The 14,712-nt window shown below is 43.4% G+C and overlaps 1 protein-coding gene across 1 annotated transcript in view; it reads left to right on the top strand.

The window, feature by feature from the left end:
• Nucleotides 1–12,704, top strand: part of LOC128989593 (transducin beta-like protein 3) — a 28,691-nt gene extending 15,987 nt beyond the window's left edge. Inside the window, exons 12-16 of the mRNA XM_054411517.1 lie at nt 8,130–8,295; nt 9,328–9,449; nt 10,330–10,432; nt 10,955–11,082; nt 12,495–12,704. Of these exons, the coding sequence (XP_054267492.1) occupies nt 8,130–8,295; nt 9,328–9,449; nt 10,330–10,432; nt 10,955–11,082; nt 12,495–12,668 (693 nt within the window). The 3' untranslated portion in view covers nt 12,669–12,704. The remainder of the gene's footprint in view (nt 1–8,129; nt 8,296–9,327; nt 9,450–10,329; nt 10,433–10,954; nt 11,083–12,494) is intronic.
• Nucleotides 12,705–14,712: the final 2,008 nt, after the last annotated feature.

Genomic DNA, 14,712 nt, shown 5'->3' with positions numbered 1-14,712 from the left:
ACCTCATCCTCGGACTGTACACTCAAGCTGTGGGCTCTGTCTGACCTAAGCTGTATCAAGGTAAGACCCTAGACCTCTGATTGGCTACTGTACGACAATAGTCAGGGTGTTGACTAGAGGAGGAGTGTGGAACGCCAGCTTCTCTCCAGTGGACCAAGTCCTGCTCACCTCATCTTTGGACTGTACACTCAAGCTGTGGGCTCTGTCTGACCTAAGCTGTATCAAGGTAAGACCCTAGACCTCTGATTGGCTACTGTACGACAATAGTCAGGGTGTTGACTAGACGAGGAGTGTGGAACGTCAGCTTCTCTCCAGGGGACCAAGTCCTGCTCACCTCATCCTCGGACTGTACACTCAAGTTGTGGGCTCGGCCTGACCTAAGCTGTATCAAGGTAAGACCCTAGACCTCTGATTGGCTACTGTACGACACTAGTCAGGGTGTTGACTAGACGAGGAGTGTGGAACGTCAGCTTCTCTCCGGTGGACCAAGTCCTACTCACCTCATCTTTGGACTGTACACTCAAGCAGTGGGCTCTGTCTGACCTAAGCTGTATCAAGGTAAGACCCTAGACCTCTGATTGGCTACTGTACGACACTAGTCAGGGTGTTGACTAGACGAGGAGTGTGGAACGTCAGCTTCTCTCTGGTGGACCAAGTCCTGCTCACCTCATCTTCGGACTGTACACTCAAGCTGTGGGCTCTGTCTGACCTAAGCTGTATCAAGGTAAGACCCTAGATCTCTGATTGGCTACTGTACGACACTAGTCAGGGTATTGACTAGACGAGGAGTGTGGAACGTCAGCTTCTCTCCGGTGGACCAAGTCCTACTCACCTCATCTTTGGACTGTACACTCTAGTTGTGGGCTCTGTCTGACCTAAGCTGTATCAAGGTAAGACCCTAGACCTCTGATTGGCTACTGTACGACACTAGTCAGGGTGTTGACTAGACGAGGAGTGTGGAACGTCAGCTTCTCTCTGGTGGACCAAGTCCTGCTCACCTCATCTTCGGACTGTACACTCAAGCTGTGGGCTCTGTCTGACCTAAGCTGTATCAAGGTAAGACCCTAGACCTCTGATTGGCTACTGTACGACACTAGTCTGGGTGTTGACTAGACGAGGAGTGTGGAACGTCAGCTTCTCTCTGGTGGACCAAGTCCTGCTCACCTCATCTTCGGACTGTACACTCAAGCTGTGGGCTCTATCTGACCTAAGCTGTATCAAGGTAAGACCCTAGACCTCTGATTGGCTATTGTACAACACTAGTCAGGGTGTTGACTAGACGAGGAGTGTGGAACGTCAGCTTCTCTCTGGTGGACCAAGTCCTGCTCACCTTATCTTCGGACTGTACACTCAAGCTGTGGGCTCTGTCTGACCTAAGCTGTATCAAGGTAAGACCCTAGACCTCTGATTGGCTACTGTACGACACTAGTCAGGGTGTTGACTAGACGAGGAGTGTGGAACGTCAGCTTCTCTCTGGTGGACCAAGTCCTGCTCACCTCATCTTCGGACTGTACACTCAAGCTGTGGGCTCTATCTGACCTAAGCTGTATCAAGGTAAGACCCTAGACCTCTGATTGGCTACTGTACGACACTAGTCAGGGTGTTGACTAGACGAGGAGTGTGGAACGTCAGCTTCTCTCTGGTGGACCAAGTCCTGCTCACCTCATCTTCGGACTGTACACTCAAGCTGTGGGCTCTGTCTGACCTAAGCTGTATCAAGGTAAGACCCTAGACCTCTGATTGGCTACTGTACGACACTAGTCAGGGTGTTGACTAGACGAGGAGTGTGGAACGTCAGCTTCTCTCCGGTGGACCAAGTCCTGCTCACCTCATCCTCGGACTGTACACTCAAGCTGTGGGCTCTATCTGACCTAAGCTGTATAAAGGTAAGACCCTAGACCTCTGATTGGCTACTGTACGACAATAGTCAGGGTGTTGACTAGAGGAGGAGTGTGGAACGCCAGCTTCTCTCCAGTGGACCAAGTCCTGCTCACCTCATCTTTGGACTGTACACTCAAGCTGTGGGCTCTATCTGACCTAAGCTGTATCAAGGTAAGACCCTAGACCTCTGATTGGCTACTGTACGACAATAGTCAGGGTGTTGACTAGACGAGGAGTGTGGAACGTCAGCTTCTCTCCAGTGGACCAAGTCCTGCTCACCTCATCCTCGGACTGTACACTCAAGTTGTGGGCTCTGCCTGACCTAAGCTGTATCAAGGTAAGACCCTAGACCTCTGATTGGCTACTGTACGACACTAGTCAGGGTGTTGACTAGACGAGGAGTGTGGAACGTCAGCTTCTCTCCGGTGGACCAAGTCCTACTCACCTCATCTTTGGACTGTACACTCTAGTTGTGGGCTCTGTCTGACCTAAGCTGTATCAAGGTAAGACCCTAGACCTCTGATTGGCTATTGTACAACACTAGTCAGGGTGTTGACTAGACGAGGAGTGTGGAACGTCAGCTTCTCTCCGGTGGACCAAGTACTGCTTACCTCATCCTCGGACTGTACACTCAAGCTGTGGGCTCTGTCTGACCTAAGCTGTATCAAGGTAAGACCCTAGACCTCTAATTGGCTACTGTACAACACTAGTCAGGGTGTTGACTGGACATAGACGAGGAGTGTGGAACGTCAGCTTCTCTCCGGTGGACCAAGTCCTGCTCACCTCATCCTCGGACTGTACACTCAAGCTGTGGGCTCTATCTGACCTAAGCTGTATCAAGGTAAGACCCTAGACCTCTGATTGGCTACTGTACGACACTAGTCAGGGTGTTGACTAGACGAGGAGTGTGGAACGTCAGCTTCTCTCCGGTGGACCAAGTCCTACTCACCTCATCTTTGGACTGTACACTCAAGCAGTGGGCTCTGTCTGACCTAAGCTGTATCAAGGTAAGACCCTAGACCTCTGATTGGCTACTGTACGACACTAGTCAGGGTGTTGACTAGACGAGGAGTGTGGAACGTCAGCTTCTCTCTGGTGGACCAAGTCCTGCTCACCTCATCTTCGGACTGTACACTCAAGCTGTGGGCTCTGTCTGACCTAAGCTGTATCAAGGTAAGACCCTAGATCTCTGATTGGCTACTGTACGACACTAGTCAGGGTATTGACTAGACGAGGAGTGTGGAACGTCAGCTTCTCTCCGGTGGACCAAGTCCTACTCACCTCATCTTTGGACTGTACACTCTAGTTGTGGGCTCTGTCTGACCTAAGCTGTATCAAGGTAAGACCCTAGACCTCTGATTGGCTACTGTACGACACTAGTCAGGGTGTTGACTAGACGAGGAGTGTGGAACGTCAGCTTCTCTCTGGTGGACCAAGTCCTGCTCACCTCATCTTCGGACTGTACACTCAAGCTGTGGGCTCTGTCTGACCTAAGCTGTATCAAGGTAAGACCCTAGACCTCTGATTGGCTACTGTACGACACTAGTCTGGGTGTTGACTAGACGAGGAGTGTGGAACGTCAGCTTCTCTCTGGTGGACCAAGTCCTGCTCACCTCATCTTCGGACTGTACACTCAAGCTGTGGGCTCTATCTGACCTAAGCTGTATCAAGGTAAGACCCTAGACCTCTGATTGGCTATTGTACAACACTAGTCAGGGTGTTGACTAGACGAGGAGTGTGGAACGTCAGCTTCTCTCTGGTGGACCAAGTCCTGCTCACCTTATCTTCGGACTGTACACTCAAGCTGTGGGCTCTGTCTGACCTAAGCTGTATCAAGGTAAGACCCTAGACCTCTGATTGGCTACTGTACGACACTAGTCAGGGTGTTGACTAGACGAGGAGTGTGGAACGTCAGCTTCTCTCTGGTGGACCAAGTCCTGCTCACCTCATCTTCGGACTGTACACTCAAGCTGTGGGCTCTATCTGACCTAAGCTGTATCAAGGTAAGACCCTAGACCTCTGATTGGCTACTGTACGACACTAGTCAGGGTGTTGACTAGACGAGGAGTGTGGAACGTCAGCTTCTCTCTGGTGGACCAAGTCCTGCTCACCTCATCTTCGGACTGTACACTCAAGCTGTGGGCTCTGTCTGACCTAAGCTGTATCAAGGTAAGACCCTAGACCTCTGATTGGCTACTGTACGACACTAGTCAGGGTGTTGACTAGACGAGGAGTGTGGAACGTCAGCTTCTCTCCGGTGGACCAAGTCCTGCTCACCTCATCCTCGGACTGTACACTCAAGCTGTGGGCTCTATCTGACCTAAGCTGTATAAAGGTAAGACCCTAGACCTCTGATTGGCTACTGTACGACAATAGTCAGGGTGTTGACTAGAGGAGGAGTGTGGAACGCCAGCTTCTCTCCAGTGGACCAAGTCCTGCTCACCTCATCTTTGGACTGTACACTCAAGCTGTGGGCTCTATCTGACCTAAGCTGTATCAAGGTAAGACCCTAGACCTCTGATTGGCTACTGTACGACAATAGTCAGGGTGTTGACTAGACGAGGAGTGTGGAACGTCAGCTTCTCTCCAGTGGACCAAGTCCTGCTCACCTCATCCTCGGACTGTACACTCAAGTTGTGGGCTCTGCCTGACCTAAGCTGTATCAAGGTAAGACCCTAGACCTCTGATTGGCTACTGTACGACACTAGTCAGGGTGTTGACTAGACGAGGAGTGTGGAACGTCAGCTTCTCTCCGGTGGACCAAGTCCTACTCACCTCATCTTTGGACTGTACACTCTAGTTGTGGGCTCTGTCTGACCTAAGCTGTATCAAGGTAAGACCCTAGACCTCTGATTGGCTATTGTACAACACTAGTCAGGGTGTTGACTAGACGAGGAGTGTGGAACGTCAGCTTCTCTCCGGTGGACCAAGTACTGCTTACCTCATCCTCGGACTGTACACTCAAGCTGTGGGCTCTGTCTGACCTAAGCTGTATCAAGGTAAGACCCTAGACCTCTAATTGGCTACTGTACAACACTAGTCAGGGTGTTGACTGGACATAGACGAGGAGTGTGGAACGTCAGCTTCTCTCCGGTGGACCAAGTCCTGCTCACCTCATCCTCGGACTGTACACTCAAGCTGTGGGCTCTATCTGACCTAAGCTGTATCAAGGTAAGACCCTAGACCTCTGATTGGCTACTGTACGACACTAGTCAGGGTGTTGACTAGACGAGGAGTGTGGAACGTCAGCTTCTCTCCGGTGGACCAAGTCCTACTCACCTCATCTTTGGACTGTACACTCAAGCAGTGGGCTCTGTCTGACCTAAGCTGTATCAAGGTAAGACCCTAGACCTCTGATTGGCTACTGTACGACACTAGTCAGGGTGTTGACTAGACGAGGAGTGTGGAACGTCAGCTTCTCTCTGGTGGACCAAGTCCTGCTCACCTCATCTTCGGACTGTACACTCAAGCTGTGGGCTCTGTCTGACCTAAGCTGTATCAAGGTAAGACCCTAGATCTCTGATTGGCTACTGTACGACACTAGTCAGGGTATTGACTAGACGAGGAGTGTGGAACGTCAGCTTCTCTCCGGTGGACCAAGTCCTACTCACCTCATCTTTGGACTGTACACTCTAGTTGTGGGCTCTGTCTGACCTAAGCTGTATCAAGGTAAGACCCTAGACCTCTGATTGGCTACTGTACGACACTAGTCAGGGTGTTGACTAGACGAGGAGTGTGGAACGTCAGCTTCTCTCTGGTGGACCAAGTCCTGCTCACCTCATCTTCGGACTGTACACTCAAGCTGTGGGCTCTGTCTGACCTAAGCTGTATCAAGGTAAGACCCTAGACCTCTGATTGGCTACTGTACGACACTAGTCTGGGTGTTGACTAGACGAGGAGTGTGGAACGTCAGCTTCTCTCTGGTGGACCAAGTCCTGCTCACCTCATCTTCGGACTGTACACTCAAGCTGTGGGCTCTATCTGACCTAAGCTGTATCAAGGTAAGACCCTAGACCTCTGATTGGCTATTGTACAACACTAGTCAGGGTGTTGACTAGACGAGGAGTGTGGAACGTCAGCTTCTCTCTGGTGGACCAAGTCCTGCTCACCTTATCTTCGGACTGTACACTCAAGCTGTGGGCTCTGTCTGACCTAAGCTGTATCAAGGTAAGACCCTAGACCTCTGATTGGCTACTGTACGACACTAGTCAGGGTGTTGACTAGACGAGGAGTGTGGAACGTCAGCTTCTCTCTGGTGGACCAAGTCCTGCTCACCTCATCTTCGGACTGTACACTCAAGCTGTGGGCTCTATCTGACCTAAGCTGTATCAAGGTAAGACCCTAGACCTCTGATTGGCTACTGTACGACACTAGTCAGGGTGTTGACTAGACGAGGAGTGTGGAACGTCAGCTTCTCTCTGGTGGACCAAGTCCTGCTCACCTCATCTTCGGACTGTACACTCAAGCTGTGGGCTCTGTCTGACCTAAGCTGTATCAAGGTAAGACCCTAGACCTCTGATTGGCTACTGTACGACACTAGTCAGGGTGTTGACTAGACGAGGAGTGTGGAACGTCAGCTTCTCTCCGGTGGACCAAGTCCTGCTCACCTCATCCTCGGACTGTACACTCAAGCTGTGGGCTCTATCTGACCTAAGCTGTATAAAGGTAAGACCCTAGACCTCTGATTGGCTACTGTACGACAATAGTCAGGGTGTTGACTAGAGGAGGAGTGTGGAACGCCAGCTTCTCTCCAGTGGACCAAGTCCTGCTCACCTCATCTTTGGACTGTACACTCAAGCTGTGGGCTCTATCTGACCTAAGCTGTATCAAGGTAAGACCCTAGACCTCTGATTGGCTACTGTACGACAATAGTCAGGGTGTTGACTAGACGAGGAGTGTGGAACGTCAGCTTCTCTCCAGTGGACCAAGTCCTGCTCACCTCATCCTCCGACTGTACACTCAAGTTGTGGGCTCTGCCTGACCTAAGCTGTATCAAGGTAAGACCCTAGACCTCTGATTGGCTACTGTACGACACTAGTCAGGGTGTTGACTAGACGAGGAGTGTGGAACGTCAGCTTCTCTCCGGTGGACCAAGTCCTACTCACCTCATCTTTGGACTGTACACTCTAGTTGTGGGCTCTGTCTGACCTAAGCTGTATCAAGGTAAGACCCTAGACCTCTGATTGGCTATTGTACAACACTAGTCAGGGTGTTGACTAGACGAGGAGTGTGGAACGTCAGCTTCTCTCCGTTGGACCAAGTACTGCTTACCTCATCCTCGGACTGTACACTCAAGCTGTGGGCTCTGTCTGACCTAAGCTGTATCAAGGTAAGACCCTAGACCTCTAATTGGCTACTGTACAACACTAGTCAGGGTGTTGACTGGACATAGACGAGGAGTGTGGAACGTCAGCTTCTCTCCGGTGGACCAAGTCCTGCTCACCTCATCCTCGGACTGTACACTCAAGCTGTGGGCTCTATCTGACCTAAGCTGTATCAAGGTAAGACCCTAGACCTCTGATTGGCTATTGTACAACACTAGTCAGAGTGTTGACTAGACGAGGAGTGTGGAACGTCAGCTTCTCTCCAGTGGACCAAGTCCTGCTCACCTCATCCTCGGACTGTACACTCAAGCTGTGGGCTCTATCTGACTTGTTCTGTGTCATTCTGTTCTTATGTTAGGTCTTACTTGTTTCGTGATAGACCATATGTGTAATGACAACTGTGTGGTCATTACACCCAACAAAGTGGTTTTAAAGTGACGTGTGTGTGTGTGTGTGTGTGTGTGTGTGGATGTGTACAGAGCTACAGACTACACCTGTAGTCTGATTATGATCAAATTTGGTACCTATGTGGAAATTTGTGTATTAATTCATAGTATATCCAGGCATTTTTTCATTTTTTTATTTTGATTGTTAATAGGTGACTGCGCTCTATAAACCACTTAAATAATTGAAACATCTGATTTTTACAAAAAAAAAAAAGATCAAACGATGCTAGTTAAAATTTACGTTATAGCCCTTTAACTCTGAACAAAATGGCACAACCTGCAATGCTGTAAATATTACAGTTCAAAAGTCCTTGCTATTTTTGTCATTTTTCCCGTTAAAACTCACAAGTACTCCTTCCCCTTACCCAGTCAGTATCATATTGTTTTGCTTATAAAGTACTAGGATGTTCAATTTTAATGTCAAGCCAATGGAAGAAAGTGTGTCAGTTTGTTGATACCGTTTATTTTGTTGTTGTAGACGCTAGAAGGCCACGAGTCGTCAGTGATGGCAGGCAGGTTCGTCACCCGAGGGCTGCAGGTTGTGTCTGTCGGAGCCGACGGTCTTCTCAAACTGTGGAGCATCAAGACTAGCGAGTGCGTTAAGAGTTTTGAACATCACGACGCCAAGATCTGGGCTCTCGTGGGTTAGTTACGCCTACAGATTTTTTCTCTGTCCATTCAACGTTTCACTAGCTATGATTAAGTTTTGAGTTTTAGTTTCAGAACGGATTCGCTCAGTTATCAAGTGGTTCTGTCAAACTTTATAGTCAGGAAAACACTTTAAATATAACTTTAATACTATAATAAAACCCACAATAGTCAGAGCCTTCTTTATGTTCTATCAAGTTTATGTTGAATTGGGTATAAATATTTATCAAAATCTAAGGAAAAAAGAAAAAATCTTTATCCCTCAAAAAAGAGCTATCAGACTAATAGAGTGCCTAGAAGAAATTGTAAAACGATTTTCATTAAATTCAAAACTCTTACCTTCTACAGCTCAATTATTTATCACATTGCTTTAATGATTAAGGAAAACTTTGACACATTCATGCTTAAAAATCTGACCACAATTATAATACAAGATTTAAAAACTCACTCAAGCCTACACAACATAGGCTACACTTTTTACATTTGTCACCAAAGTACATGGGGCCCAAAATTTACAATAAACTGCCACCAAGCATAAAACAGATTCACCCTTTAACCAAACTCAAAACCCATTTAAAATCCTGGCTATTGGTTAAGTTAGTCTATTCTATGGGAAATTTTTTTGAAAGTCAGTATATGTTTTCTTTTTTGATTGCGTTAAATAATTAACACTTTTGAGATTGTTTACTATGGTTCTATAGTTAAAGATATCTAGAATTAGGCATTCTTTGACTATTCACCAGTCAATTTTATTGATGTGATGTGATGCTGTAAATAAATAAAAATATATATTCAAGCACAACACAGCAACCTGTTGAAGTCTGTCACCAACACATACTTCAACTTGGGTTGGGGAGTCAAGCTGTGCTTTGGGCTTGCATCGATGCTGCAATATCTCCTATCTTAAAAAAAAATCACCATCAAATTTAACAGTGTGAAGAGTTGGGTTATAAACCCTGGACTATGTTAAGACAAGACAACAATTTCAAACCTTAGCAGTAGTTTGAAACTCTTATTGTTTGGTATAGTATCCAGTGACGAGACCCGACTAGTGACAGGAGGAGCTGACTCTCAGCTGGTAGTCTGGCGTGACGTGACCGAGGAGAGTGCGGCTCGAGCAGCTGCCGAGCGTCAGGAGCGAGCGTTACAGGTAACTGAGTGGAACAGCCAACAATAACAAAGTGGGCAAGGGCCTACGATCCTTAGGATTGTTGGCACATCAGGCATCATTTGAAAAGAGTCCATTCTGGCACATAAAACACAATGCTTTACTCCATACATATTTAGACAATTTATGTATCACTGACAGTATTTTCAATCTTCCTTGAGTCAGAAATTTGTAAACTTCCTTTTCCTTACTATTGTGTTGGCGATTGTTAACTGATCACAACTAAACTTGAAGATTCTCTCTTCCTTACTCAATCGTTCCTTGGTTGGCTGGTAATGCAGGCAGAGAATGAAATATTCTGACCTTTTCCGTTAATTCACTACCACTAGATTTAGAGCAATAGATTATTACCAATAGAAGTTTTAGTGAATTAAAATTTAGTAAGGTTAGGTTAGGTTAGAATAGAGTTAGAAAAACCTAATCCAACCACATTCTACTAGCCTAGTGGTAGTGAATTAACAGAAAAGGTCCAAATATTCTAATTATTGGGTGTAGTATGCAGTTTTTTGTTTCTTGTGCCAGTTTGTTATCCCAATAACAATCCTGTGATTAAGTAGAGTTGTCCGTTAGGCGTTAACACTAAAATACTCGGTGGATTTGAGGTTTATAGCAGTTATATTTGGTTTTGTGTAGGTGTAGTATTGTTTATTTTATATTCTAAGGTCTGAATGGACTGGAGTTGATTAAAAACATTTGAAAATATGTTACATTTATTTTACAATTATTACAAGTTGTTTCAATTTTCACACAAAATTATATGTATGTTAAATTATATGTTCTTGTGTGGTAATGAAATATGGTTCTAATGGTGTAAACAAGGGAACAAAATGTGTGGTATAAGATATGTATATTATGTTTTTAGGACCAAGAGCTGGCCAACTTGCTGCATGATGAAGATCTGCTGCCTGCCCTCAGACTGGCACTCACCTTGGAGCGGCCGGCCACTGCGCTTAAAATTATTGAAAGTAATCAACTTATTTTCAAATTGCTTCAATTCTTTCTGTACTAATTAAACGGTGATGTCATTGTAAACATGGGATGTACCTTCGAAACTGCCCCTAGACTTTACCTTAGTGACACAAAAATATTGGATCACAAAAGTTTTTTTTTTTAGAAAAATGATACCAATCTTGACTAAATTACGTTTGCAATAATTATTTGACAGATTTGCAGAATAATGACGGAATAATTATTTTCTTTGATGTCAACTGTTCGAAAATAAATAAAATAATGCCTGTTACCTAAAGATTGTGGGCAACAAAAATGCATTGTTGAAAGATAACAATCCCACCCCAAATGTTATCTAGTGGGTAAGGTATAATATACCCATATTATACAGCACAAAATTTAAACTTTTGTCAACAATTAACAATGTAAACAGCTGGTTGACAAAATCTTAAATCTAAAGTCATTTACACAACGTTAACAATGGTTTTTGTTTTTATTATGATTTCTCTGAGTGCTCACACGATTCCCTGTTTTAACAGCTGTGTTGAAGCAAGACAGAGACGGACTTCTGGACACAGTTCGTCAACTGAGAGAGGATCAGAAGAGGACTTTGTTGAAACTTGCTACAGAGTGGAACTCTATCAGCAAACACTGCTACGCTGCTCAGGTATTAACAAAACAACCCAACCTCCCCCACTAACTGTGAGCCAAACTCTTGTACATAGACGAGGAGTGTGGAACGTCACACTTTTAACAAAGAAATGTAATGTGTGGTGTAATGAAATAAGTAATGTGAAGTAGATCTTTGGAAGTTGTATGGGGCGCTTTTTTCTGTTAAGTTAAGTGTTACAGTTCATTTGTTAGTTTTATAGTTTTTTTGTGTGTTTTGGTGGAGTTTAGGTGGATTTTTTGTTACATCTTTGACTTTTGGGTACTGCAGTAGAAAGAAATCCCATCTATATGGACTAGCTGTTGGCAGTTGTATATTAAAAGAACATAGTTTAAAGAGCCAGTTACAGAATGTGCTAGTGTCTAAAATTCCATTTTGTACCTTATTTTTTGTTCCCAAGATAGTTGAAGTAACATAAAGGATAATCAGAGGTCTGTTCAAAAATTTTCCGACCTTACTTTTTATCTAGTAATACAACAACCGCATTGAGCTGCACTCTGGCGCAAGGATCGAGGCGACTGTAAAAGTCTTAAGTTATTGCTTTAACTCGATGAATAGACCTTTTGTTTCCAACAATCCGATCGGCAAAAAAACGTAGGAGACTAGCTAATAAATAAGTATATTCATTTTTTGAATTTTTAATCTAATTAAGATCTTAGTTCAGGCCAGATATTTTTAATTTTTTCAGGTTGAGTCAAAAATGTTGACATACTTTTGGAAATAATTATTATTTATATATTATTTGACTATAATCGGTTTATACAAAATCTGTAATCGCGGCCAAATTTTAAGCATCTTCTGTGCTCACTGTAAAATTGTATGTACATCTATCTGCTTTCTTCACGATTCTACATTCACGGCAAAATAGTGAACATTTTGCACGATCACGGAGACATCATATTTGGAGACATCATCTTCGTCTTCACCGATCACGGTCAAATCATGAACGTCTCGGCTCCTATGGCTGTGGAAAAATAGTTAACATCTTGCGCAATAGCGGAGTCATCATCTTCGTCTTCTCCGATCACGGTGGAATCATGGACGTCTCCTACGGACGCAGCGAAACAGATAATCGGTAAAATAAATTTATCAAGACAAAAAAATTGCAACCCCAAGTGAGGCCCCCTCCTGGTCCGAGGCCCCCGGCAACCGCTGTGTCCGCCGTTAGGGACATACGGCCCTGATTGAACTTCATGTTGATTAAATAACTGGTAACAACTTAAACATGAGGATGAAATGTCTATAGCTCTACAATATTCAAAGGTTATGTACAAACTTGTGGTCTGTACTACTAGTGTGAGGCTCACTTAAAATATATTGTCTAAAGACAGGTCCAATTAATCCAGGCTTTACACTAAAACTGACATGCATTCTTTACCATTCTTAGTTGTTGCGTTTGATGTTTTCAGATGGTCATTTCCTGTTTAATGGATGATATCTCGGATGGATCTCTCCGATTGGAGAAGTCTTCACTGGAGCAAATTCTTCCATACACTGAGAGGCATTTCAAGCGTATGACACAGCTGATGCAAGATCTTCACCTTCTACAATACACAGCTGCTCTTATGAAACCTCATTCATAGATAGTTTCATTGTAAATAAATTTTATACTATTTTTACTGTGTATTTTAATTTTTGTTCCTGAGTACCTGTGCTAAAACTTCCAACAGAAAACCAGTACGGTAATACTTTTTTAACTACTGTATATTGATTGCTAATAATTGCCTGAAACGGATGAAACCCCCGTATAATGTTTGTAAGAAAGTAAAAATATGTTTTTGCCACACTACTCTGTTTTAACCACTGAGCAGAGATACAACTGGAGGTCTGCAGATAGCACTAAATGAGAAAATTAGCAAGACGTTGGCCGCCATTTGCACTATGGGATGAAGTACTTTGTACCTAGTTAATTTGAACTAGGGGACAGAGAATTGTGGTATTGTACATTCATAAAGCCATGAGTCAATGAGCTGATTTAACTAGCTGGTACTAACATAACAAAATTTTACAGTATCTCAATTTACTAGCAGAGTTGCTGAGCCATTGCTGCATCCAGTTGTATTTCTAGCTTTATAAGAATAAGAAAATATGTTCACATCATGCTACACAGAAACAGGTACTTTTCCATCCATATTGATAGGCTGGAAAGTTGCCCTTTGCTGTGCCTACACACGGAAAAGTAACGTAATTTAAATTTAAACCGCCCACAATAAATTTACCGTGGTAACAAGCTTTTACCGTGCACTTAGTTAGCTGATGAAATAAACAGCTAATTGCAACGGCCTATTTTACTTTATGAAATATAAAAATATTATAATTTATGTTATGTCCTATATAAATTGTGTTATGAGTTTAAGATGTACTAATTTTTCTACGTAGTATGATGTAAAGTATCGTACGTTACTCGCCCAGTAAGCTTTGCCGTGCAAACACCACTTACCGGGCTAGTAACGTAATATACCTACTATTAGCTGACCGGTCTTTTAATTAGCCTTTTCAATTCTACTTCTAGAAACACACAGCACTAATTGTGTTCAAGAATTGAGTGAAAATAAGTTAAATTTTAATGCTTGGAACACCAAGTTTATATCAGCCGGTTACAACCAATTCAATTTTTGATCTGACTTCCTCTGTAACTGCCATCATAATAAATAGAAATTTCACTTGAACCTAAATAATAAAAGTCCAAAATAGTTGTAAATAAGACTTGAGTTTTCTTTGTATTGCTTTTTACAATCGTAAAAAGCTATACCGAGCCATGGCTATCAGATACTAATCGATCAATATCGACTAGTAATAAAATAGTAGTATTACACTGTAAGTAAAAGTAGGTATCACCCATCTATATATTTAATACACAGTTGTAACACTGTTTTCTCAGTAATTACTGGACCGATCTACAAGATTTATGTCTCAAAAAAGGGGATAGTGTGTAGATTTGCCGAACTTCCTTAGAATTAACGTTTTTCCTAAGGGCTACGACCTACAGCCCTTTAAAGGTCGAGTCAATACAATTCTTATTGAAGAATATAATACACAGTTTATAAATTATTCGTCAGCTGTTTAATGTTTGTCAAACATTTGTTATTATTTTTATAACCTCACTTTCAGTATGCAATTATTAAACTTGGAGTTTCTGTTTATAAACACACGATTTTGATCAAGGAAAGTGTATTGGTTAACTTATTTTTGAAATGTTTTAGTTTTCCTGCAAAGTGATCTGAAGGAAAGTGGTAATTAAGTTTAAGTTTGATCAATATAATTTATTCTCTATAGCCACCAGAACAATCATAGGGAAATCCGCTTGCAAGTTGTACAGATAATTGCTAATGATTGGTAAACATACAAACATTTTATCGTAAGTGATTAATCTTACTCAAGATCAGTGTTCGACGTCCACATTTTACCTTCTCGAGATGGAGAGTACGCTGGGATATTTGGAACTACAATTGAGGCGTCGAGAGGCCAAGGGAGATATGTGACTTTTTAAAAAATGTCATTGTATTTTTTTCATGGTCATAAAAAAATAAATAAAAATAAAAATAAATTCACTTATACCCCTTGGCTTCCAACTCTTAGGTGTTTAGTTTGGAGGCCAAGGGATATAAGTGAATTATTTGTTGAAAT

The sequence above is a fragment of the Macrosteles quadrilineatus genome, unplaced genomic scaffold, assembly GCF_028750875.1.
Source record: "Macrosteles quadrilineatus isolate MER2022 unplaced genomic scaffold, UCM_ALF_1.0 Scaffold_3__2_contigs__length_128488019, whole genome shotgun sequence".
Taxonomy (NCBI): Eukaryota; Metazoa; Arthropoda; class Insecta; order Hemiptera; family Cicadellidae; genus Macrosteles; species Macrosteles quadrilineatus.
This window is presented reverse-complemented; position numbering and strand designations above follow the sequence as displayed.